Raw genomic sequence first — 27,031 nt, 5'->3', positions numbered from 1 at the left:
TCTATCATACGTAAAATGAGGATGGAAATGTCATTTTTTCCCCAAATAATATTTGTGAAGTGCTTTGCAAACCTAAAAGTTATTTATAGTTATTGCCATTTTACTTCTTGTAATAGTTTTTAAATGTTAGTACCATTTTTAATATCTCATAGGTGCAGCCATGTTTAGTAGAATAATAAATTGGAAAACTTGTTTTCACAATCCAGTATTTGTAGTAAATTTTCTGCTTAATCTTTTCTTAATTTCTTTGTATACTTTTTGAAATAGACACATTTGTTTCAGTAGGCCAGTCCTCAAAATCCTATTTAACTTGCAGTGTACAATTACTGGCATTTTACCTAAACTCATTTTACTACCTTGCTTCTGTCACACAGTGTTTTAATTTTCATCCTTCATACATAGGAGCTACTGTGTGCCAGTAGCTAAGCACTTTAACAATGTCATTTCATTTGAACCAAACAAAGACTGCAAGATTTTAGATATTTACAGGGATTCCATTCTCTAGGCCACAAAAGTTACTACATTTATCTGGGTTAATGTTTTAGGATTATTTCTTTGTGGGGGGAGAAGAGGTATGGGGGACTGCTATAAGGCTCAGCTTCTTAAATTGTGGTTTACATATGGGGTCTCATAACTGAATGAGGGGGTCATGAAATTACTGTTTATTATTAGTAAATGTTTCATTTGCATACCTATTTTATGTACTTATATGCCCAGGGTCACTGGGCTAGAGATTAGTGAATAACTTAAATTTTCTAAGTCATAGTTTCCCTGGATTGAGGGAGAGAAAAATGGGTGGGTAAAGGAATCCACTTTTATTTATTTATTAAATGGCTTGCTACATGTCAATCACTGTGCTAAGCATTTTACAGATATTATCTCATGTGATCTCTACAACAATCTTATGAGGTGGGGGTTATTATAATCCCCATTTATAGGTGTAGAACTGAGGACAGACAAGTTAAATGGCTCACTATCACCTAGTATTGTCTGAGGCTGTATTTGAACAAAAGTTTTCCTGACTGAAGGCCCAGCATTCTGTCCTTTTTTCCCTACCACCTACCCTCCACTGCTAGGCCGAGCTAGTCTCTAATACTGGTTCTTGTTAGTGGAGAAAGAGGGACATGCATGACTCCCAATATAATATGCAGCTGGCTTTTTTCTCTCTTTGACTAAAGATTTTTCCTCCTTGCTGCTAGTGAGGTGGGAACAAAAGAAAACTGGGCTTCATAGGAGGAAGGCTTGATGAAAAGAGACTTGGTGGTCCAGGCAGTTGAGGTTAGCAGAGGTTTGATCTGCATCAGGAAATGAAAGGAAAGTGAATTATGTGTGGCAGCAGAGAGTGAAGAACTTGTTTGGACAGCTGCCCTGGTGCTGTTCTTTAAAAGTGGGTGAGACTGCTTGTTCTTCCCATACACACAGGTCTACAAAATTTTTATTACTGTACCCAGGCTTGAGAGTTGAGAAGGAGTAAATAAGACAAAAACACAGGAAGATTGAGAGCTAAGATGGTAAATTTATTGCTCATTTCCCAAGGACTTCACATTTTTTTCACTCCTTTTGCTTCTGTTCTTTCAAGCTGTGGAAAATATTCATTTAATTTGAAGAAGGAAAAAATATTTGTAGATACAGTCTGTTGTCCAGTTAATTCCCAGGATATTTAAGAAAGATACATTTCTACTTATTGTGTATCTAATTTATATTTTAATATATTTAACATCTACTGGTCATCCTGCCATCTAGGGGAGGGGGTGGGGGGGTAAGAGGTAAAAAATTGGAACAAGAGGTTTGGCAATTGTTAATGCTGTAAAGTTACCCATGCATATATCCTGTAAATAAAAGGCTATTAAAAAAAAAAAAGATACATTTCTTTTAAGAAGCACATGCCATGTTTTACTTTTCTTTCCCTCCTTTTCATTTTTACATTTCCGTACAATCAAACATAGGTATTATCCATAGTAAATGGATATAGATATAGATAGAAGTAAGTTGAACTCTAGCTTATTATAGTCAAAACTTACTTGTGAAATACTTATATTTGCTATACTTAACTATGGGCCTCTAAAACTTATCATCATGAAGTTTTTGAGGAAAGAAACTTGAGAAAAGGACATTTTCCTGTTTATTTGCCTTAACTAAGGTGTCACAGACAACTTTAACATTTGTATTTTTTTTTAACTCTCATACTGGATATCAGTTAATGGATAGTGATAGAAATTTCAAGGCAAGTTTTTGCTAGTATCTTGATTTTCTATGTTCATTTTTCTTCCTAAAACATAGGAATACTCTGAAGATAGTAACTCTGAACCAAATGTGGATTTGGAAAACCAGTACTACAATTCCAAAGCGTTGAAGGAAGATGATCCAAAAGCAGCATTAAGTAGTTTCCAGAAGGTACTTAATTTTTAAAAACTACTTTTATTAGCTTGTTATTTGTGAATATTAGCATGTGTATGTGTGTGTGTGTATGTATATATATATATATATATATATATATATATATATATATAATTTATGTAGAACAAATGAGATTATTTGTTATATATGTACAAATAGCTTTAAAAGATAAATATTATGTTATTCTGTAGCTACAATAAAACTGTTAACATTCATTTGCATTCTAAATACTTAGCAGAAATATAATATGGATTGTCTCATTCTTTCTTAATTATGAAATTATTATAAAATAATGAAATTATTTCATATTATGAAATAGCTTTCTACTATATCTATTCATGGTGAGTGTCCTGAAATACTGAGAATCTCTGAGCAATGTCCACATTTTCCTTTTTGTAACATTAGTCACATTAGTTTTTAGTCTTCATAGTCAATAGAATTAGAGCTGGAAGATTCCTCAGAGGCTAGATAGTCCAAATCCTCATTTTATAGTTGAGGAAACTGAGGCCCAAGGAGATTTAATGAGTTGCCCAAAGTCACACAGTGTCATTAGTGAGATATGTTTCATTCTAGTCTTTATAATTTTAATTTATTCTAGAGTAGATCATAAATATCTTAATTTAGCACTGTAAGGGACCTTAGTGATCACGTATAGGCGAAGAGTTTTTGATGGCTTTTGTGGAGTCCATGACCTTGGATGAGGGGAAGGTAGTGATTTCTTAGGGATTATCTTTATTTTCCATTAGCTGATAACAATTAATTATTGACTGAAATTTAGCATTTCCTTCAATTATGATTTTTTTTTTGGGGGGGGGGGGTATCCTGAGGAGCAAGTTATAGGTTTTACCAAACTAGTGGGAGCAATTGTAATACAAAAAAAAAATTAAGAACTCTAATATAAAACTACCATCTCACTTAATGGAGCATAAAATTTAGACCTAGAGTAGCTAAATGATTTGATTAAAGTCACAAAGACAAACTTTAGAGCCAGAATTTGTATCTAGGTTCTTTGCCTTCCAACTCCAATGCTCTTTCCAGTACAATATATTACTATCATATAGGCACAGTTTTAGGTACCCCATTTGGGGAATTCATGCAAATGCTTGTTCAAAGTTAGTCTAGTAGTGGACTAATTTTTTTTGTTTTTTCCTGAAAGAATTTTAAAGCCAATTCATTTTTGCTTTTGTATTTTTAACAAATACAAGTTTTTAACTTGTCTTTTTTTGCAGCTGGCTTTTTTCTCTCTTTGACTAAAGATTTTTCCAGTCTTTTATATTGTTTTGGTTTATATTTGGATTATTTATTTAAATCATCCTGAGGGGAAAAACAATGGAATTCCTATATAACTGCTTTTCATACTCTAAATGTTGCCATGATATAGTATTTTCAAACTGGATTGAGGAAAATGTCTTTCTATTTCAGGTTTTGGAGCTTGAAGGTGAAAAAGGAGAATGGGGATTTAAAGCACTGAAACAAATGATTAAAATAAACTTCAAGTTGGTAAGAATAGTTGGGAAACATAATTTATTGTACAGATAGCATTTGATTATATCTTGCCATTTCATCCAGGTTAGTATTACAAGGCAATACGATATATAGGACAATAATGCTTCAAGTTTACAAAGAGGTTTCCTAAAAAGTCTTGTAAGACTGAGAGTTTACATGTGAAGAAACCACTTACTTGCCCTTAGTTTTATGGCTTTTAAGTATCAAAACCAGAATGAAAACCTGATCATCTGAGGCGCTAAGTCCAATGCTCTTTCTATGCAATATACACTTTGAAGTTCTATATAAAAAAAAGTATTTCATACTAACTGTGCTTTATTGCTTAGTAGCATGATTATAGTACATCCTGTTAAATGAAATCCAGCATGACACACACGTTCACAAATTTTTGTCAGTTAAAGGATCATAATAGAGCCAGAAAGGTGAACTCAAGAGATCATCTAGTCCAGAGGTTACTTTATTTTACCAATGGAAAAAAATTTATAAAAACAAAATATGCATATATAACATATACAATATAGGTGCAATACATATAAGTATGTTTATATAATACATATACATACCTATATATTCATACATATAATATGTGTATGTGTGCATACATACATAACAAGAAAGAGAAATTAATAAATTCTATAGTTTTTTAATTTCATGTCATAATCTGGTAATAAGCAATTTTTTAATCCGCTTGGATTTTTTTCCTATATGTACAGTTTTTTGAGTGGGTTTGTGCCTGTTTAGATACTTGATGCAGCTAGCATGATATTCATAAACAGAAAACGCCTAAAAGACCTTACCATGTATAATGGAGGTTCTTAATTTGAGCACTGGTCTATGCTGTTGCTCCTGCTAGTGGTGCTACTGCTGCTTCTTCCTCTTCTTTTAAAATATTTTGATAATTGAATTTCAGTATAATTGGTTTCCTTTGTAATCCATTTTATTTTTTTGCATTTAAAAGTATTGTTTTGAATTACATAGCCTTCACCCAACTTCCAAAAGGCCAAATGACACACAAAAAAGGCCAAGAATCCTTGTTCTACAGGCAATCCTCCTTCAACTCAGACTGCTCTTGATCTCTTTCACAAAAATGTAAAACACCTTTAGTTGGCATTTATCTTCCTATTCTCTCCTTCACCTGGTTTTAATAACCATAGTGGTCTAAAAGAGCTCTATAATCTCTCTCAAGAACTCTTTTAGGATTTTCACATGTGCATAGAAAATACCATTTTGAAAGAGAAGTCAAGTTAATATCATTAGTTAATCCTTCATTTCTAATTAAAAGGAAATTTAATGGCATTTTTCAGAAATTTGATATTGATTTGATTTGTCTATTAAGAAATTCATCAAAGATCTTTAGAATGAGTAATTTCTAAATGAACTTTATATATGAGAAGGACAAAAGGCATAGTACTTGTTTATATACCTGCCCTTAGATAAGATGTAGTAGATATAACTCAAAGAAAGTAGAGTCCTAGAAGTACAAAAGGAAAATGGGACTAGATTACAAGAACTAACTTTAAAAGTTGTCCTGCGTTATATAATTTGAAAGATTCAGGAAAGATTTTTCCTTTGCTACAAAGATCTGCCTGCCAAAAAAAAAATCTTTAGGTAAGGAAAAGAGAACGCACAGAAAGTGTATAGAGGAAAGAAAAAAAATCCAATTTAGTAGACTATAGTATATATGGAAATAAATATTTGTGCTTCTTCAGTTGTTTCAGTTACGTCTGACTCTATGACCCCAGTTGTGATTTTTCTTTAGATATTGAAGGCATTGATAGAGAAATTATATAAATATAGGAATGGTATAGATAGAGGAATGATATCTGAATGGTATAATTTCCTAGGTAAGGAAACGCTTTACCAGTACAGGTTAGCAGCATCTCTGCAATTTGTATTCATAGAAAATTGATCAGAGAATTGAGAAGTTGTGACTTAACCAAGGTCATTCTGTCAGCATGTATTAAAGACAGATCTTGAACCCAGCCTGATACTGAGACCAGTTTATTTTCCATTGTGCCATGCTGCATTTCAGAGTAGTGAAATACAGTGCAAATAATTCTGGGTGGCAGAATAATCTGAAGATTACTCAACTGTTATCAAATAATCATCAACTAGGATTAAAACTTTTTAGCGCATTGAAGCAGATAATGGTCATGGTTTGGGGGCTTTTCAGTTTCTTTTTTTTTGTGGTTTTCATGAGGTCAGTAAGCTTGTAGGTTAAAAACTATTTTAGTGGGTAGAAGGAAAATTCATAGCTATAAATAAAGAGCTTTTTCCCCCTGTGCATTGTACAGTGCTGAAATCTCACTGATAATTATGATACTTTTAAGAAATTGGACTTCTGCAAAGTATTGTGAGAGATATTAGTCTGGAACTCTAGTTTTAAAGGTTCTTTTTGTATCATCTATGCCTATTAACATAGTAGAAATATAAAAGTTTTAAAGAATAGAATCTAAGATTTAGAATACTATCACATTTTCACTGCTATTTTTAATGTTGGCTTCTAGTTTTAATTTGAATTTTGTGACCCAAACATGTTCTTTCAGACTTAGTTTTATAATATTCTTAACTGATATGGGATTTCTCTAAAATATTTATGACATTTAATTATATAATTACTCAAACTGTGTTTTAATCAGCAAAATGCATCTAATAAGATTGTTCAGAGTATTTTTTAACAAAATCTTGTGTCTTTTTCTTCACAGACAAACTATCCAGAAATGATGAATAGATATAAACAACTATTGACCTATATTCGGAGTGCAGTCACAAGGAATTATTCTGAAAAGTCTATTAACTCTATTCTTGATTATATCTCTACTTCCAAACAGGTTAGCTTCAGTTTTTTTCATCTTAGTACTCACCTACATGTCTCTTGTTTCTAGTGAATTTTTGTACTTTTTTCAAAAAAGCGAAATCTAGAGTCCTCACTGAACAATTATTTTCATTAATTAAATTCAACAATTTTTTTAAAGCATCACTGTATATGAGGGCATCAAATAAGACAATGCCTTTTTTTAAGGAGTTAATGGTCTAATAAAGCGATAGCCATAAGCAAATTAACAGCCTACTTTGTTCTAAGCACTTGTGAATCAGAATAAAAAAGTGAACAGTGCCCTCAAGGAGGACAGATGTAAGATAATAATTACATATATAAAACATATAATTATATACAAAATAAATACTAGTGTGTGGTATAGATAAAAATAAGTTGTTGTGGTTCTTCAGTCGTTTCAGTTGTGTCCGACTCTCCATGATCTCAATTGGGATTTTTTTTGGCAAAGATACCGGAATGGTTTGCCATTTCCCTTCTTTGATTTTATAGATGAGGAACTGAGGCAAACAGGGTTAATGACTTGCCCAGGATCATTACATTGCTAGAAAGTGTCTGGGGAAACCAGATTTGAACTCGGAGAAATGAATCTCCTTTTTTTGTTGATTTGTTTTTTGTTGTGGTGGTTTTAAGCCAAAAATCTTTAAATTTTATTCAGTTTACTCTTATTATTTGTGTTACAATAAATTATATACTCATTTTTGAGTAGAAAAAGTAATTAATTTTGAAGGGAGACTAAATGTATGTTACATATTAGGTTATGGTGCTATTATTTGTAGAAGGCTACATACATATATATTTATTTCATTGGCATTTTAAGCCTTTCTATCTTTTACCACCACTGAATTCTTAATATTAATGACTCGGTCTAACCAGGCATGAAATGCAGGAGCATGTGCAATATTAGTAAAAATTTCTTTTGATATCAAAACAACTGGTTCCTTTTGGAGGTGGAATGGTAAGGAATCAATAAAATTAGTAACTTAACAGACTGTGCCTGCCCCATTGCCAGTGGTCTTACTACTCCCCTATTCAGTAGAGAACTCTGTGCAGCTATACTGCCATATTATCTTTTTCATTCTCTGTCACTGAAATATTGTTTGTATATGATGGCTGTCTCATTTTTCTTTTACCCTAGCAAGTAAAATATATGTGATTGGAATAGAAGGTAAATGTTAATAGAATTAATATTAGAATTACAATTTACAGTACTTAACTTATTAGTATTGTAGTTCAGCTATTGTAAGTGAAATAAGCTTTTTTTATGGATTGCCCTAAAGACCCGAGTATCTTTTGTGACTAATAAATGCTTTTCAAATTGCAGGCAGCCCACTTTAATGAAACGAGGTCATGAAATATAATTCATTCATAAGTTGTAAGCTGAATGCACATAAATTTCATTAGTTTTTATTCTTTGTAAGCAGACATTCAATAAGATGCGGAATACAGTATCTTTTGTGTATTAAAATTCAAACATGCACTTTTAGTTTGTTCAGATTAACTTTATTAACAGGTATAAATTTGCTGTTTACAATTATAGAATTCTGATTTTTTATGTCAGATGGATTTACTGCAGGAATTCTATGAAACAACACTGGAAGCTCTGAAAGATGCTAAGAATGATAGGCTGTGGTTTAAGACAAACACAAAGGTAACATTTAACATTAATTGTTTTGTGCATTGTATATCCTAAAGATGCAAACCTCTCATTTCAAAATTTATGAATTAAATGGTTTTAAAGACTTTGCTTTCTTACAGCTTGGAAAATTATATCTAGAACGAGAAGAATATGGAAAGCTTCAAAAAATTTTGCGCCAGTTGCATCAGTCATGCCAGGTAGCATCCATCATTTTCTTTCCATATTTACAAATATCTTTACATGTATATATAAAAATTTTAGTAAGACAAGAAAAAATTTTAATTTACCAGACTAAAAACAATAATTCACAGGTTAAAAAATATTTTATGTTGCTAAATTTCTTGAGAGAAGTAGAAATTTTAAAAATAAGTGCTCCCACCTTAGAAATAAAGGAAAGATCAGATCTATGCCATAGTTTCTTATAGGTTACCAAAAACAGTGTACTTAAAATTGAATTATAAATTGTTAGTTTAATTGTCTACATAATATAATCTTATTTAATCTCACAAAAATATAATCTCAAATGAAACTACTTTAGGTATGAATATTTGGAATTCAGTTCTATAGGATTGTATAAGGTAGGAGTCATATACATCCCTATTATATCCTCGTATTTGTATCTTAATCCACTTTAATCTTGAATCTAAATTTAAGAACCATCTAATACATAGGAGAATTTGCCATTATTTTATATTATGGCAATAAATTAGTACATAGTTAAAGTACCCAAACCTCACGCAATGAAAAGATAAATTCTGAGATCTGATGACAAAACATGCCAGACATAGATATTTTATGGATTTAATTTGTTTGACTCTACCTTTGTTACAAAGTGTTCTATTTCAGCCCAGGAGAAGGAGAGTCAGAGGCGGATAACATTAGTATTAAAAAGCATCAGTAAAATATTTTTAAAAAACAATTTGTAAATTAAAGTCATAAGTTTCACACATTTTCCCTTTAATTTGCAAGCCCAGAATACAAGTTCCATTTGAGAATTGAATCTATTTCAGAATTTGAAAAATTTTCTCCATTTGTCCCTCTTAATCAACAAGTATTTGCTAAGTTAGAAATTTTATCAAAGATACCTTATTACATACTTTAGAACCTTTTCTAAGAACTTCTAGTATTCTCCTATTTTACTAATACCTGCGTTATCTTCTATGAAGAGATGAGAAAAAACTTATTAGGAGGGAAAAAAAAGAATGTGTAGCTGTTTCCTCTAAAAAGCAAAGTTAGTTAGACCATATAGTAATAAGCCTACCATTTTATCATTTTCTCACTGAATAGTTTTCAAAATCGTTTCAAAAATTATTTAATTTGCTTCTCTGCTATTTAGTGTTTTTCATGGTAAATTTTAGTCTACTCTTCATCAAAAAAGATATTTGTTCCAATTTCAAAGTGAAGTAGAAATAGTATAAAAAAAAAAAAAAAGCCACCATAGACCTGGAGAGCTCTAAAGAGTAAAGGAGGGCATGTACATCTACTTAAAGGAAATGTCTTATTAAATATTTACAAGGAACAAAAGCTGCAAAAAAATATAAAAGCACCTCTGGTGAAATTTTTGCATTTATTTCAAAACATGAGAACAAGAACAAGTCTTGTGTGCATTGTAAATACCATTTTAGTATTTGCTTTTATGATTATGCTGTGGAATCAATTGGGTCATAACCTAGATGTACACATATCTTTTGCACTTCATTTATTAGACTCTCATGGTGGTTCCAAAACTATTTTAGGTAGAGGCTAAAGATCTTAAAATATATTAGAACATTACCTAATAAGAAATTATTAACCTATGCTAATAATAAACATTGGCTTTTTAATATCTAATTCTTGATTAAATGATTCTTTTTATTGATTACTTCATAACATTACTTTGAAAAATATTGACATTATATATATATATATACTACCTAGATATTTTTTCCCTACACATAGTTCTTAATCTTGGCCAAGGAACTCTTTTTGCAACTATAATAGAAGAGTCTCTTCTTCTTGTCAGGGGACTAGAAACTGACAATTATATAGATTCCCTTCTTTATCTATGGTCAGTGGCTACAATGAGGAAGGAGTAGTATGTTTTCTGAATTGTCACATTCTAAATTGGAATTTGCACAGCATTGTTTTACAAATGCAGTGTGTTATAAATAGAGGGTTAGGTTCTATGCCTAATTTACAAATTCTTATTTAATCCAGATAGTATTGTACTATATTTTGGCTTAATTATGGGCTAAAAAAAAAAAGGCTTTTATGGGCTAGCCTTGGGAGGTTCACCTAAAACAGGTTCTGAAGGGAAATAGGTTCTGAGTTTCAAATGGCAGGCTTAAAAATAAACATTTGATACATAATGATTTTGAAGTTGGAAGCTATACCTGTGTGGTTTTTTAAATTAAGTTTGTCACTCTAAAAATAATTCTCTTTCCTAGACGGATGATGGAGAAGATGACCTTAAAAAGGGTACACAATTATTGGAAATTTATGCGTTAGAAATTCAAATGTATACAGCACAGAAAAATAACAAAAAACTTAAAGCATTGTATGAACAGTCACTGCACATCAAATCAGCCATCCCCCATCCACTGATCATGGGTGTCATTAGAGGTGAGTAGAAGAGAGTCTTTTGAAAATAAAAGGAATATCACAGCATTTAACATAATACAGAGACAGGTAGCTGGCCTAGTAGATAGAGTGCCAGACCTAGATGTTAGGAGAGGTCTGAGTTTAAATTCAGCCTCATATACTTCCTAGTTTCTAAATATAGGCAAATAATTTAATCTCTGTTTGCCTTGGTTTCTTAAGCTTTAAAATGAGAGCAATAATAGCATAGTCTCCCAGGATTTTTGTGGTTTTCAAATGAGATAATTTTAAAGCACTTCAAACAATGCCTCAAAGATATTAAATGCAATAACAAACTAACATTTTTTAGTTATTTTATAGTTGCTATAAATGGTAAATTATTTTACTGACTTTAAAATATAATCTGTCGTTATACGATTATATATAAGAGAGAGAAAGAGAAGGAAATGGCAAATCACTCCAGTGTCTTTGCTAAGAAAACCCCAGCATAGAGTCACAAAGAATCAGACATAACTGAAATACTCAAATGACAACATGCTATATATACAGTGTTAATAGTCAGTAAAATGGTTGCATTTTCAGTTTTTCATATATTCAATTTGTGGTAAAAAATGAATTGACATATAAATTCAAAGAAAACTCCTTTCTACTTAAGCTGCTAGTAAATAGACAAAGATGACCAGATTGGTAGTTTTCTCTTGTCATTTGCCTAAGGAAGAAGTCTGTTTTATTTTTTTAATAAAAATGAATGCACTAAGAACAAACTATTTCAACATACTGAATTACATGACCCACAGCATGACACTGAAATATATTCTATTTGAAAGTGAGATTCTTGTGAGTAAATACTCAGCACATTCTGTTTTTCTATCCTTCATATAGAATGTGGCGGTAAAATGCACTTAAGAGAAGGTGAATTTGAGAAGGCTCACACTGATTTTTTTGAAGCATTCAAGAATTATGATGAATCAGGGAGTCCCAGACGAACCACTTGCTTAAAATATTTGGTCTTAGCAAACATGCTAATGAAATCGGGAATAAATCCATTTGACTCTCAGGAGGTACGTTCAGTCTATAGCATCTGATGTTTCATTGCCATATTCTTATTTTCTAAGTGTCTCTTAGAAAAATAAATTATTATCACTTTCTTCATAACTATATGTATGTAGTTAATATGTATTTTTATCGTATTTAGGCAAAGCCGTATAAAAATGATCCAGAGATTCTAGCGATGACGAATTTAGTAAGGTAAGATTTTGCCTCTCAATTGAGGAATTTTACTTAAAACAGCGAGTTAAGAATTTAAATACAGCACTATTAAAAATAGGATCTAAAATCTTTATGGTGGTATTTATGGTAATCACAGTTTTACAGTGATCTCTAATTGTTTAATCTTAAATATACCAAAATAGCGGTATTAAAAATATTTGAACCTTCTTTTCCCTTTAGAAATCAAGTCATCAAAAAGTTCTATCTGTCCTCACTAGATCTCAGTTACATGTTCTCTAAGATAAATATCTGCTTTGTTAGCTTTAATGTGTATGTTGCTTATTGTGTGATAAACTGTGTGTCATTGTTCAAAAGTTATTGTTGCAAAATCTATTATCACATTACCTTTCCTCATGTAGAGATGTTAACTTATTCTCAAATCTGACCATGAATTGGTCCAAAATGACAAATTTAAATTAAAAAATTAGATGTCACAAACACTCCATATTTTTACTAGTTTGTCTTCTTAATACATTTCTTTTCCATTTAATTCTTTAATTCCTTCATTTTTTTTTTCTCTTTCACAACAGTGATTTAAGTTGCTTATCCATAAAGTAAAGCCCGGTGAAATGTAATCTATCCTTAACTGAGGTTGATAAATTAAAAGACTATCTAACTATCCATATGGAGAGGAGAATCAGCATGCCTCCTACTCAGCTATTTCTTTCCTTTTTTTGTCTTTATAAATTCAATTTCCCTCCCACTTTCCCTAGATTGAGCTCATTAAACTGAGCTTAATTAGAAAATGAGTATGATTGCACTTAAGGGTATTTGTTTATAACATTCCATTTTATCTGTAACTCTGTGACAAGTTGAACAGTTAGAAATAGTTATCTAAGAGCTAGAGTAGCTGTTTTAATCTTTTTTTTCCAAAAGTTCTTTATTAAAGCCCTGCATTTGAAAACTTGGCATTCTCATTATCTCTTTGTGCAGTCATTTTTTTTTTTCTGTCAGAAATGTGTATATGTGTGCTGATATACTTACTATTAAAATTTCATGCTTTTTAGCTTCCCCCTCCCCCCCCCCCCAATGGCCTTTTCCAGCATTGGTGACTAATAAGAAGGAGAATTCTTATAAGATATAGATAATTTTACCCTTGATTGTTATTTTAATGTAGTCTGTTTTTGTAATTCAGTGAGGTTAGCAATCTTAAAAATAACTGAAGATTGATACTTTTAGTATAGCAATTCAGCATAAAATAATTTTCGAGAAGACTAGGCAGAGAGAGAAAAGTTTTACTTAGATGAAAGTGATAATGATTCATTAGGCAGAAGGTACCCCAAAGGCTGACAAAGAATTCCTCCTTTCCTTTTATTTTCTAATTTCTACTTTCCCCCACCTCCACTCATAGTCTCCTAACTTTAAGTGCAGATCCATGCAGGTAAGCATCATGCCTTTGGGTAACAGGAATGAATGTTACCTATGGAGATCAGTCAGTAGAGCTCCAAAGGTTTTAAGTAACTACATTAGATATAAAGGGGAATCCTTAAGTTTCCCAAAGTCTGGTATCCTACATTGTCTATTGCAGTTTACTGGTATAGAAAGGGAAATGGACAAAAATCTTTAGATTTTAAAATTTCTTTGAGGCCTTCCTATTACATAAATCAATCAGTAATGGAAGAATCTGATAATGAAAAAGCAAGAGATAATAAATGATTTAGTGCTTCTGTGATATCATAGATGTGAGGACTCCTTCCACTAATGCAGGTTACAATCTCTCTATATTTTATGATTTTTTTTTCATATTCCCTCCATAGAGCCTTCATAAGGAATATGTTCAACTTTCTGAGAGATGTCTAGGTTTTTTATTTTCTTCTAATTGCCATTGAATTAGTAATCCATTTTTCTTTATTCTTTACTAAATAATCAATCTATCTCCTTAAGGAAAGGAAAACAAATTTTGAAAAAAATTTATATTTCAGAGAGGAACTTAGAATCATTAAAAACACTGGGAATTTTCCCCACATAGAATCTGTCCATCTTCTTTTTCCTATTCATTCTGTGCCAAAGTCATTGTCCTTTTACAGTGTCTATTCAAGAAATAGACATAGATGTTGTTGCTATTGTTGTTCAGTTGTATCAGTCATGTCTTAACTCTCTGTGACCCCATTGGGGATATTCTTGGCGGAGACACTGGAATGGTTTGCCATTTCTTTCTCCAGCTTATTTTAGAAATCAGGAAACTGAGGCAAACAGGGTTAAATGACTTGCTCAGGATCACACAGGTAGTAAGTGTATGAAGCCAGATTATGAACTTCAAGAGATGAATCTTAGTGACTCCAAGATCAGCATTTTACCACTGTGTATATACATACCTACCTATGTGCATACCTACCAATGAATGGGTTCAGTTGGGTTGCTATAATCTCAGTAACTGATACTTTTTGTCCATTTGGCTTTTTTTCTGTTTGGATTGATAAGGTGAATTCTTGGGTGTTTGTGGCTTTAATCTAGCATTCTTTTTTTTTTTTTTTAAATACTAGGACTTGATGTAGTGGGAACACCATCTGCAAAAAAGAACATTTGGAGGATTTTGCCATACATAAGGAATTTCTCCTCCATTTATTCTCTTAATATTGCTAAATGCCTTCCAGTATAGAAGCAAGCATCTTTTGCAAGTGTATATTTTATTGTTTTATGCTTGAATTGATATTGATTATCAGTACATTATTGAAAAAAAAGTTGTCTCAGCTGTTTTAGCTATCAAAAAGTCTTGTATGATACTAATTTATGCATGGGAGGCATCTTGGGAAAGGAGAATATTGTAAGACCACATTTTGCAGTACTAAAGCAAATACATTTTTATAATCAATAAGCATATATTTGTTGTACTTTTCAGTAAGTTGTATGATTATGCAGTCATGGTCTGCTTGTTCCCTTCTATTTTCATCAAGGGTACTATCATATGTGAAGATTTTCATTAAGATTTTATAGAGATGAAAAAGTAGGTAAATAGGTCAGTAGTTATTTTTGTCCTCTTGAGTGCTAATTTTCAGTAGTAGGATAATTGGTGATATATTCTTAATTGTTTGTTATTGTCCCTTTTTTTAGATATTTTACAAAACAGCCCCTTAACCCCTTGTAAACTATCATTTACAGCACTGATTTCTTCTCTTTATACTTGATCTGGTCCAGCTATTTTTTGGGGGTTTTTTTGTTTTTTTTCTCTAATGCCATTTCCAATTTATCACAAAGCATTCAAAGAATAGTGTTTAAAAACATGGGGGGTTGTGTCTGTTTCTATTGAAATCCCCCGTATAAAATCCAATTTCTTTTTCTTCTAAAGTTGGACCCATTGTTCATATACATTTATATTCCTGATGTTTATAAATGCTAGCTCTTTTCTTGAAGTATTCTTGAGATTTAGACTTCTGAATATTCTACAAGCTTTTGTCTTCTCTCATAGCCATATTTCCCAACAATTTTTTCACCATTACTCTTAGCTCCCCTGCATATTAAAATCATTTGGAAATCATTTTTAAAACACTTAACCTGTGCTAGATACTTGGGATCTAAACACATACACACACACACACACAAATGAAATAGTCTCTGCTCGATTGGCTAAGATGACAGGAAAAAATAATGATGATTGTTGGAGGGGATGTGGGAAAACTGGGACATTGATGCATTGTTGGTGGAGTTGTGAACGAATCCAATCATTTTGGAGAGTAGTTTGGAACTATGCTCAAAAAGTTATCAAACTGTGCATACCCTTTGATCCAGCAGTGTTACTACTGGGATTATATCCCAAAGATTATAAAGAAGGGAAAGGGACCTGTATGTGCACGAATGTTTGTGGCAGCCCTTTTTGTAGTGGCTAGAAACTGGAAACTGAATGGATGTCCATCAGTTGGAGAATGGCTGAATAAATTGTGGTATATGAATATTATGGAATATTACTGTTCTGTAAGAAATGACCAACAGGATGATTTCAGAAAGGCCTGGAGAGACTTACACGAACTGATGCTGAGTGAAATGAGCAGGACCAGGAGATCATTATATACTTCAACAACAATACTATATGATGACCAGTTCTGATGGACCTGGCCATCCTCAGCAACAAGATCAACCAAATCATTTCCAATGGAGCAGTAATGAACTGAACCAACTATGCCCAGAGAAAGAACTCTGGGTGATGACTAAAAACCAGTACATTGAATTCCCAATCCCTATATTTATGCCCACCTGCATTTTTGATTTCCTTCACAAGCTAATTGTACAATATTTCAGAGTCTGATTCTTTTTGTACAGCAGAATAATGTTTTGGTCATATATACTTATTGTGTATCTAATTTATATTTTAATGTATTTAACATCTACTGGTCATCCTGCCATCTAGGGGAGGGGGTGGGGGATAAGAAGTGAAAAATTGGAACAAGAGGTTTGGCAATTGTTAATGCTGTAAAGTTACCCATGCATATAACCTGTAAATAAAAGGCTATTAAATAAAAAAAATTAAAAAAAAAAAAAAGAAATAGTCTCTGCTCTCAAGGAACTTACATTCTAATAGGGAAGATAGGAAATGCTTGTGTAAATAAATAAAGAGAATGAATATAAATTATTATTTTTTTTAATTATAACTTTTTATTGACAGTACATATGCATGGGTAATTTTTTACAACATTATCCCTTGTACTCACTTCTGTTCCGACTTTTCCCTTCCCTTCCTTTACCCCCTCCCTAGATGGCAGGCAGGTTATACATGTTAAATATGTTAAAGTATATCCTAGATGCAATATATGTGTGCAGAGCCGTACAGTTCTCTTATTGCACAAGAAGAATTGGGTTCAGAAGGTAAAAATAACCTGGGAAGAAAAAAAAGATGCAAGTAATCCACATTTATTTCCCAGTGTTCCTTCTCTGGGTGTAGCTGATTCTGTCCATCATTGATCAATTGGAATGGAATTAGATTGCGAATATAAATTATACAACTTGTTAAAGAGAAGGCAGTTTAGACGGGGGGACACTAGATGTTGGAAGGATCAGAAAAGGCTTCATATAACAGGTGGTTCTTGAGTGGCATCTTTAATGAGTATGTGCATTTAACAAGGTAGTCGAGTAAAAGAATAGGGAATGTGTTCCAGGTATGATGGGTGCAGTTCAAAGAAATTGAGACAGGTGATGATGGGAGTTTTTGTTAAGAGAGATATCTAGTTTGGCTGAATCACAGAGGACAGGATTGGATTAATATACAATTTGAGACCACATTATGAAGGCTTTTAAAGGCTAAAACATGGGAGTTTATATGTTATCCTAGAGGCATAAAGAGCTATTAGAGTTGATTAAGTTATTTAGGGGAATGACATGGACAGATTTTCACTTAAAAAATTCCTTTTGAATGGCCTGAAGTAGAGAGATATTCTAAGCAAGGAGACAATTAAAGGGCCATTACAGGAATCTAAGAGAGGTGATGAGAGTCAAGTGGGTTGACTGTGAGTAGAGAGAAAAGTTTAGTTACAAGAGATGTAATAAAGATAGAAATAATAATATTTGGCAGCTGATTGAATATGTGGAGAGTCATTTGACTGCTTATGGATCTCGTTGACTGGAAGAATAATGATGCCAATGAGCATAGAAAGGCTATCTCTACTATTCTTAATTTGAAATACCCATTAGGCATTTGGTAATGAAAGTCTGAAACTTGGGGAAGTTAATGGGTCTGGTTGAATAGATCTGTGAATCATCAACGTAGCGACGATAATTAAATTCATGGGAGCTGATAAAGTTATGCACTGAGTAAACAAGCATTATTTAAGTCTTTTTTACTATTGATCAGCACTGTGCTACAAAAGGGAAGGAAATAGTCCCAGACTTCAAGGAGTAGATATTCTTATGGGTAAAACAATATATTAATAACTATAAATTAGAGGTATATATACAGAGTAGATGGAAGAAAATGTAAAAGTGAAAGGCATTAACGGAAGGAGGGACCAGGAAAGACCTGCAGAAGGTAGATTTTGAGATAAGTCTTGAATGAAGTCAGGGAATCTAAAGGTAAAGGTAAGGTAACAAAACATTCCATGAATGAGGGATATCCAACACAAATGCTTATGTGACTTTGGGCAAGTATTTAATTTCCTTATGCCTCAGTTTTGTCATATCCAAATGAATGGGTTGTAGTAAATCATCTCTGAGATTCCTCCCAGCTCTTTAAATTTAGTCTTTCGATCTTTGCCTTCTTTCTTTTCCCTATGCCATTCATTTTGATATAATTTTTCTTAGTAATATTTATTAGGCTTTTGATTGTAGAATTTTAATTGTGAAGAAAGGGAGGTCCTTTGTATGGAAGTGTAGACTATGATAGGAACCACCTAATTTAAGAGTGGGAAGAGATCTTAAAAAATTCAACTAGCCTGGTGCCATCATTTCATTTCTTAAATTCCCCCAAAGTGTAGAATATATATAATAGAGAAAGAGAGCGCACTAGAGAGACTATATTCAACACTTACATTTCATAATTCACAAAAGAAAGATAGGATCAGAATTTAATTTTGGGACCTCAGTGATCATCTATTTCAACCACCTCCATTCTACATTTGAGGTAACTGAGTCTTAGAAGTGTTAAGTTACTCGCCCATGATGACAGGTAGCATTGAAGATGAGATCTAACCCAAGTCTTCCAGTTGTAAAGTTCAGTACTCTTTCTGTGGCACCCCGCTTTTCTATTGAGATTCAAAAGTGCTAAATGACTTTGCCCATGATCCCTTATTTATTAAGTATTAGAGGGAAGTTCTGAATCCATGACACTCCTTACCTCTAAGCTTTAACTTGGTTTCCAATATATGATACTGTCTGTATTCACCATTTAATTTGTAGCACCTAGTGACATATTCATAGTTTCCCCAATAGCTGTTTGATCAAAACATATAAACTAGTAGTTCTCAAATGAAAAATTGATCCACATCACTAATCAGAAAAATGCATTATCAGCTGAAATCATCTGATGTTTCACTTCACCACTTACAAATTGTAAGTCAAGTGTTGGAGGGGCAGTGAATACATTGTTAATGTAGTTGTGAAATGGTATAACCATTTTGGACAGCAGTTTGGAATTTTGCAAATAAAATGACTTAATGCCACTAACCTTTGAACCACAGATTCCATTACTGAGCTTAAAACCCCAAGAAAGCCTTTTATACTCCAAAATAATTATATATCAGAAATAAAGCTTAAATAGGCAAATGCTTGACTTCTAGTCCAGGGTTCTTTTGACTCTGTTACACTACCATATGAGAAGGCTTTATTCTACATACTGTTCAAACTTCTTGAGAAAATTCAGTGAGAAAAATTTCCCATTTTAATTTAAAACCTATGTTGGCTAATTAGGTGGAGTTAATGTCTATCCTTTGATCACATCTTTAAATGTTTTAAGTATGAGCTTTATAGCTTTCCTTCTACTTGGTTAGAATGAACTTATAGAACTATTAAATTTTTTAATGATGATAATGTTACATCCATTACAGAAACCCTATAATTTTGCAAAATATTAAAAGAAAAACTCAGTAAGAAAACATTTCCTCATTAAAATATATATTTGTTTTTATTGCTCCCTAATTAGACCCATAATAATAGTTTCAAATGATGCATTTTGGAAAGGTAAGAAAATAATGCTTACTAATTTTATCTTCCTAGTCAGTTGGCAGCAGACTACAGGGAAAAAATACCTGTTGAAGCACTTGAATCTGCTTTCCTTAAAATGAAGTTACATTGCGATCCAACAGATGGAAGTACAGCAGAGGTCGTGCAGAATGGCTGATGAATATGACAAATGTATAAAGCAGACAGTGGTGCCATATCCAGAAGGTTGGCTTCTTCCTTCTCAGCACCTTTAGCAAGATTCACGCAGTGCCTGGCAGAATTGATATCAGCAGTAGACAACCATACACTTCAAGAAATTGTGACTATAAATAGGCCTTTGGCTCTCTGCAGTAAGGGACTCCATCACTGCTCTCTGCTTTGTACGTGTGTCCCATTTGGCAGCAATTTTTTTTATCATTGCTATAATAATGTTTCATCTTTCAGATCTCAATGGAACTTCATGGTTAAGAGCAAGAAAATCAGATGTTTTACTTGAAAGGTTCTGGTAGCTGATGGTTTCCTAAAAGATTAAGAATAAAATACTATACTTTCTGACTATCACAGAGGATGCATCATTTATTTAATGGAGATTAATTCCTATATCACAATAAATATGTACATATCCTCAATTGCTTCAGTGATGACCATTATAGATAAAAATAGTCATAATTAGAAACATCAAATTTAAGAATTGTGCTAAATAATAAGTCATAGTTAGCTTCTAATTGTGGCTAAATAAATCGAAATCTTCAAAGATCATTTTAGTAGTTTACAGTTGACAAAAAGGAAAGAACGTTTTATTTTCCTTTCTGGAGGTAGAATCAAAGTGTTAAGGAAAAAAATTATTTTAGGTAGAGAAGGTCTAGGAAGAAGAAAGGTGGGACAAAGAATATGTTTAACTTAGAGGATGTCCAACCCTTTCATGCCATAGACCTCAACATCCTCATTTTATAGATAATGAAACTGAGGCTCAGGGATTTTAAGTTATTTATCTTCTGTCATGCAGCTATTTATCTGGAAAGTAGAAGTAGAAACTCAGCCCTCCAGTCTCCAGTTTCAGTGTTGCTGTTTTTTTCCCATTATACTATGATTATTGTTCCCCTCCCCCCCATATAAGTTAGAGAGTCCAATGACATATATTATTAGCCCGTCATAATTGACAGGCAAGCTCTATGGATTTTCTGTCTTTGTGTATATTTTATTTAATTTGATAAGTTTAGAATTCAGCCTTTTTCCTCCTTTTTCTTTTAGTGCCTATCAGAATAATGACATCACTGAATTTGAGAAGATTCTGAAAACAAATCACAGCAACATCATGGACGATCCCTTCATAAGGGAGCACATTGAAGGTACATTCTCTGTGAAAACTGATAAATTATATCTGCATTTTCTTTGATACTCTAGAATCATTATTTTGAAATCTCTGGAATGTAGAGTGGGATATGATAAGTTTCTTGAGATTATATATAGCATTTAGTTATTTTCCTTGTATTCATTACCACATGAAATAGAGCATGACATTCCTTTACATTTAGCAACTCTAAGACATAGTTGTTTTATCAGCCTAAGGATGATTATCTTCATCTATTGGTATCTTATTTCCTTTAAGACATATTTGATGCTTATATTTCTAACTGATCGTTGCATTGAAACTAATTTTTAGGATGCACTTTAAAAAGGAATTAAAACAATACAAATTGACCTAAGATATGCTTAGATAAGTATGTTGTAACTCATAAACTAATATACCAGTGAGGAAATTAAATTTCTGATATTTCTGTTATTACACCAGTGTGTTTTGGTAATTTCTGCTAGTACATGGATATAGGGCTTTTCACTGTTAGGGATAAAACTTTGGTTTTTGCCTCTCAACAGGAGCTTCTCATAAGGTTGCCTATGTATAGTCCACCTCCACTAAGGGAACTCAAAATTGGTGCCATAGTGGATAATTGTTTTTCATCTTCCTTTCTAATTCCAATCATTCAGGGAACATTTATCAAGTTCTAATTGACTCAGAACAGTATTAAGGACTGGATGGTACAAAAACCATAAAAGATCATCTCTTTCCTCAAAAAATTTATAAATCTATTTTGATTTTTAAATTTTATAAATAGACAGTAGATAGAAAGAGAAGAAATATATGAAAATTTAAGGGATGTGTGGAAAACATTGGTAGAACACAAACAGCATATATCAGCAAGGATTCTTCAAAGGAATACAATTTTCCAATCTGTAAAATTTGTATCTATTGTACCAAAATATATTTACAAAAAAATTTAACATATATTTTGTTTTCAGACTAAAGAAATCTTTTTTTTTTAATTGTTGAAAAAATAATTTATTTTCATGAAACAAAAGTGTACTATGTTTTTGTATGAAGATGTTTACAATCTGTCTTTTTCTTACTTAATGTTGATTATGGTTTGTGGTTTTTTTTTAACTTTTGTCTTTTCTTCCAGAGCTTTTGAGAAACATCAGAACACAAGTGCTTATAAAATTAATTAAGCCTTACACAAGAATACATATTCCTTTTATTTCTAAGGTACTTAGCACTAATAGGATCTATCACTTATTAATAGCTTATAATTTTGAATGTAGCATATATATACCTTCAGTTTGAAAGACTAATCTGTATTCATTAATCATTATAGTTATAACATCTTATTATGAATTTATACCTAATTTAATTATACTATGACATGATACTGAAATGTTTCCTTGGCATAAACTTATTAATATAATATGCTAGAAAGAAATGGGTTTCTTGACAGGTGTGTTATTGATGAAATAATAACTTCAAACAGTAAACTATTGGGGATGAAAAAATAAAAATGAATTCAGTTTTACAACGGGCAGATTTTGTCAGGCTTGTGTTAAAAAATGTTTTTGAGGTCACATTGAAAAACTCAGACATTCTGAATGCAGTGTTAATTAAGTTCTAGTAAATGAATCAAAACTATTTCATAATTTGCATGAAATTTAAAGTCAGTGAAATTTATCAGTGGAAATATAATGAGTCTTCTGTCTTAGGAATTAAACATAGATGTAGCTGATGTGGAGAGCTTGCTGGTACAGTGCATATTGGATAAGTAAGTACTTTCTTGTTTCTATACTTTTTATTGCAAAATATAAAATTTTCAATGATTAAGATAGTTGTAAATTTTTTTTTCTTTAAAAGATTTGCTACAAGTGTATGCTTTTCTTCTGATAAAATGTATGGGCTTTTTGTGTACATATGTTTGTTTTATTAAAATCAAGTTAGATTAGAGAAGCGGCTTGTAACAGGGAAATTTTTTTAGCATTTGAACTCTGAAAAAATTGTGAATTATATCTTTGGGAAGATTTCTTATCAATATATAGCTCATATTATAGTTTAAGAATGATTTGAATCTTCAGACTGTCACATACTAGATACATGTGCATCATCAAAGGATGATTAAATTATAGTGTGCAGCCACCACTAACCTAGTACATTACTTCTATGTATTACAGGACATTTAATTTTATTAATTAGTTACTTCTAAGCATGTTGATGATCATGTCTCTCATAATACTTATTTTCTTATAATTTGAATAATTTGAGAAAATGTGACAGCATAGGAAATCAACAACACTGTTGAATATTGTCAGTTTATACAGACAGCTTGTTTCTTTTGTGTACCTTGGTAATTCTTTTTTCTGAAACAACATTCCAGACATATGCATAGTGGGTATTTTGTAGACAAATTGTCTTTTATTTATTTCTAGCACTATTCATGGCCGAATTGATCAAGTCAACCAGCTCCTTGAACTGGATCATCAGAAGAGGGGTGGTGCCCGATATACTGCACTAGATAAATGGACCAACCAGCTAAATTCTCTCAACCAAGCTGTAGTCAGTAAACTGGCTTAACAGAGAACAAGCTTTTACAAGACATACTTAAGGCAACAGTGCAGTGATGTAAACCTTAAAAGAACTGGGAATGGCAAAACTACTGTCGGTTGATGTGCCCTGAAAATTATTGGAGTTATGGCAGAAGTGCTTTTTTGATCAGCTGGTTTGTGTTTTGCTGCTGCATTTATCCCAAGAAAAACAGCTTTAATCTCCAGAAGAAAACCAAAATGCCATGGGATTTATGCTGTATTGACATCTTGCCCTAAACATACAACATCATAGTAATTTGTCATGGGCAACTAATGACCAGAGAGAAGATTTTTGTCATGATTTTAAATACACTGACACGTTACTGTTGGTTAAATTTAAACATGTTTTACCTGCAGAAATTCTCTCACAGAAATAACCTGCAATAACTTGAAATGCATACCCTTTTGAACACTTCCTTTTCTCATGTATAAATTAAAATGTTTGCTGCATTTTGCAAAATGTCAATTCTCCAAAAAAATGTGTCCGTATATTTCTGTACCTGCAGTGTAGTAAAGGTTTAGATGAAACCCCATAATGATAGTGGCATACTGTCACTTAGGTTTCAAGCAGCAAAATAAACAGTGCAGCTCAGAAATTGTACAGTTTGGTTCTTGATGTGTTTTTTATATTTTAGTTTTGTTTTGTTTGTTTTAATATCTTAGAGATTTAAAATTATTTTATCTCCAATGATAAGCTATTTGGGGATAAATGAATTGATTTGATGCTTTTGAGGTTTGGCTTTTTTGTTTGTTTGTTTTCTTTTTTTACTTTTGATGTAAAAGTCTCTTACTATGAAAGAGAAACAAAACTAGGTATTTAATCGTCACAAGTTGGGTAGTGCCAACTTGGTAGAATAAAATTTGGAAAAGAAAATTACCAAAAATAATGGGCAGGATGTTACTTATTGTCTCTTGAATTTCAAAAATTGCTAAAAGGCTTTAAATTCTGTAGTGAATCCTATATATTACAGTGGGATAGAATAAAAGCTATAACTATAAAAAGTGATTTTTTAAAAAAAAAAAAAATCATAATTATACCAGAACTTTATAATTGTCACTTTGAGAGGTTAGTACTTGCTCTAATGATGTACTGTGTAGAATATTTTTGGTACCTCTCTTTTAAAACTGATTTTGGAACCAAATTGAACCATAGACTAAAATCAGTATAAGTATTTTCAAATCTCAATTCGTTTTTACCCCCATACTATATACTGATCACCTGACAAATTCACCAGACATTGTTCCCAATGGCTTTGGAGTATTGCCAGAAATTAAATCCATCCTCATAGGGCAAAGACTTTTTACCTTTGAGGTTTTCAAAGAATGTGTCACCATGGAAGCAATTTCTGAAGGGGATTTGCAAGCGGGAATGGAAATGTTGTTGGAATGAGTATATTCCCTCTCAAGGTGACCACTTTAAAAGGGAAGAGTGCATATTTGGATTGCCAGCGTCTGGCATGTTTGTTAAAAGAAAAACTTTATTATTCTACACTTAGAACAGTTAGAATCAAAAGGAAATGTTGATATGGTTAATTTATTTTTTCTTTGACTATCATCTCTTTCTGATATATAAAGTACAAGTCAGTGGCAGGAAAACTCTTTACAACTTTCAGAGTGAAAACAAAGTGTTGTTGGTAGATAAATCCCATTTTATAATCAGCGGTACTAGCATGGACTTAAACCAAGGCATGCTTATTCAGTTTTGTCAACATTTTATGGAGATTTGTGGTATATATTTATACTCTAGCTCGATCATCTCTAGATTTAGGAAGGCAATAACCAATGTCTATCAAGTTAAAAGCAGTGTGAATAAACAGTTGGAAAGTTGGAAACTGTAGAACATTGGAAGAAAACCAAAAATGAAAGTCATGTCTATGGTAGGGAATAAAAGAGTTGAAGATAATTTTATCATATTATGTGTATTTTCTCCTCTTTTACATAGCATATCCTGCCTTTATAAAATAATGTGTTATTTATTTCAGGAGTGTTTTTTAATAACATAAAAAAGAAATGTATCAGTATTTGGAAAATCCTTTGTTACCTGAATCATAATAGCTGACAAATGAAAGGTAAACAAGTGAAGGAATCTGCCTATGAATAAAATAATAGTGGTAAACAGAAATTTTCCAGCACTAATTGATAGAATTAGATTTCAGAATGATTTGTCTCAGGATCTCCAGTATTATTAATACAACAACTCTACCAGTTTTCCTGTTCCAGCTTTGTTTTGTTCTATAATACACCTTTTTGTATAGGAGAGAAAACCATAAACAGACTATATAATGTTAAAGGAAAAAGAATATTTTCACATCTCATAATTCTCAAAGAGCATCCCTATATAACTTTCATTTCATCCATGCCTTGGTTAGAGAATTAGCCTAAATGTGTCTCTTATTTAAAATCTTTAATTTAAATGTAATTACTTCAGTATCAGTACACCTAATTCAGTTTTTACAAGGGATATTTTTCTAAATTTGATCATTTAGAATACATAATTTAGCCCTTTGAGAGAATGTGTACTTAATATCTATTGACTGTCACTTAGAACAGTATTTGGATTTTTTTTCCAATTTAACATTTGAAGCTCTATGTTTTGTTTTTCTAATTTTGTAAGCTTGAAACATAGATTAAAGATTGAATTTAAGTTGTATTTTGGCAGGCAAGTATGCTAGATTGGCAAATTCCTGATGTTAGTCTACTGATAGATTTATCCCTGATTTTTATGAAACACAGTTTTTGTTTTTAAATTATAATCTATTTTCACCTAGTGGTTTTCAATTAAAATTTAGTAGTTTACTTTTGCCCTGCTGTAAACTTAGGCTGATATCATTCCTATATATACGTACGTGTGTGTGTGTGTGTGTGTGTGTGTGTATGTGTGTGTGTGTGTGTACACATATACATACATATATATGAATGAATGATTTCTTTCTGCTTCTGCCTCATCCTCTCAAAATGATTACAATGATGGCTAATATAGATCTGTAGACAAACAAAAGTATTAATGTGTGCATGTATAGGTATGGGTGTACACACACACACATACATACATACATACATACATAACTCCCTTGTTTATTTTAATGTTTTCCTTTTGACTCACTATCATTTATTTGGTTTACATTTTTACGTAATAGAAAATTAACATGAATGTACTATATAAATGGTCTTTTGGCACTTTAAAAAAATTCCTAGAATGTTAGTAAATGTATTGATTTCATTATATAATGGTGTTCTTAGGTAATAATTAACTAAGTGATGGTGTATCTTTTCAAGACTCATGAAAATTTGATCTCACTTTGTGAGTATAATTCAAATGAGGCCTA

The 27,031-nt window shown here is 31.9% G+C and overlaps 1 protein-coding gene across 2 annotated transcripts in view; it reads left to right on the top strand.

Annotated features, from left to right (window-relative positions):
• The window catches only part of COPS2 (COP9 signalosome subunit 2), a 52,527-nt gene extending 26,909 nt beyond the window's left edge, over positions 1–25,618 (top strand). Inside the window, exons 2-13 of one of the 2 annotated variants that reach the window (XM_012545329.3) lie at positions 2,281–2,394; positions 3,820–3,897; positions 6,609–6,734; positions 8,277–8,387; positions 8,495–8,572; positions 10,802–10,976; positions 11,835–12,013; positions 12,148–12,200; positions 21,054–21,151; positions 22,262–22,344; positions 22,833–22,891; positions 23,550–25,618. In XM_012545329.3, coding sequence (XP_012400783.2) covers positions 2,281–2,394; positions 3,820–3,897; positions 6,609–6,734; positions 8,277–8,387; positions 8,495–8,572; positions 10,802–10,976; positions 11,835–12,013; positions 12,148–12,200; positions 21,054–21,151; positions 22,262–22,344; positions 22,833–22,891; positions 23,550–23,694 — 1,299 coding nt within the window. In that variant the 3' untranslated portion in view covers positions 23,695–25,618. The remainder of the gene's footprint in view (positions 1–2,280; positions 2,395–3,819; positions 3,898–6,608; positions 6,735–8,276; positions 8,388–8,494; positions 8,573–10,801; positions 10,977–11,834; positions 12,014–12,147; positions 12,201–21,053; positions 21,152–22,261; positions 22,345–22,832; positions 22,892–23,549) is intronic. The other variant, XM_012545331.3, reaches the window with a different exon arrangement.
• Positions 25,619–27,031: the final 1,413 nt, after the last annotated feature.

The sequence above is a fragment of the Sarcophilus harrisii genome, chromosome 2 (assembly GCF_902635505.1).
Source record: "Sarcophilus harrisii chromosome 2, mSarHar1.11, whole genome shotgun sequence".
Classification (NCBI taxonomy): Eukaryota; Metazoa; Chordata; class Mammalia; order Dasyuromorphia; family Dasyuridae; genus Sarcophilus; species Sarcophilus harrisii.
Note: the sequence above shows the minus strand (reverse complement) of the source record. Positions and strands in the feature narration are given on the sequence as shown.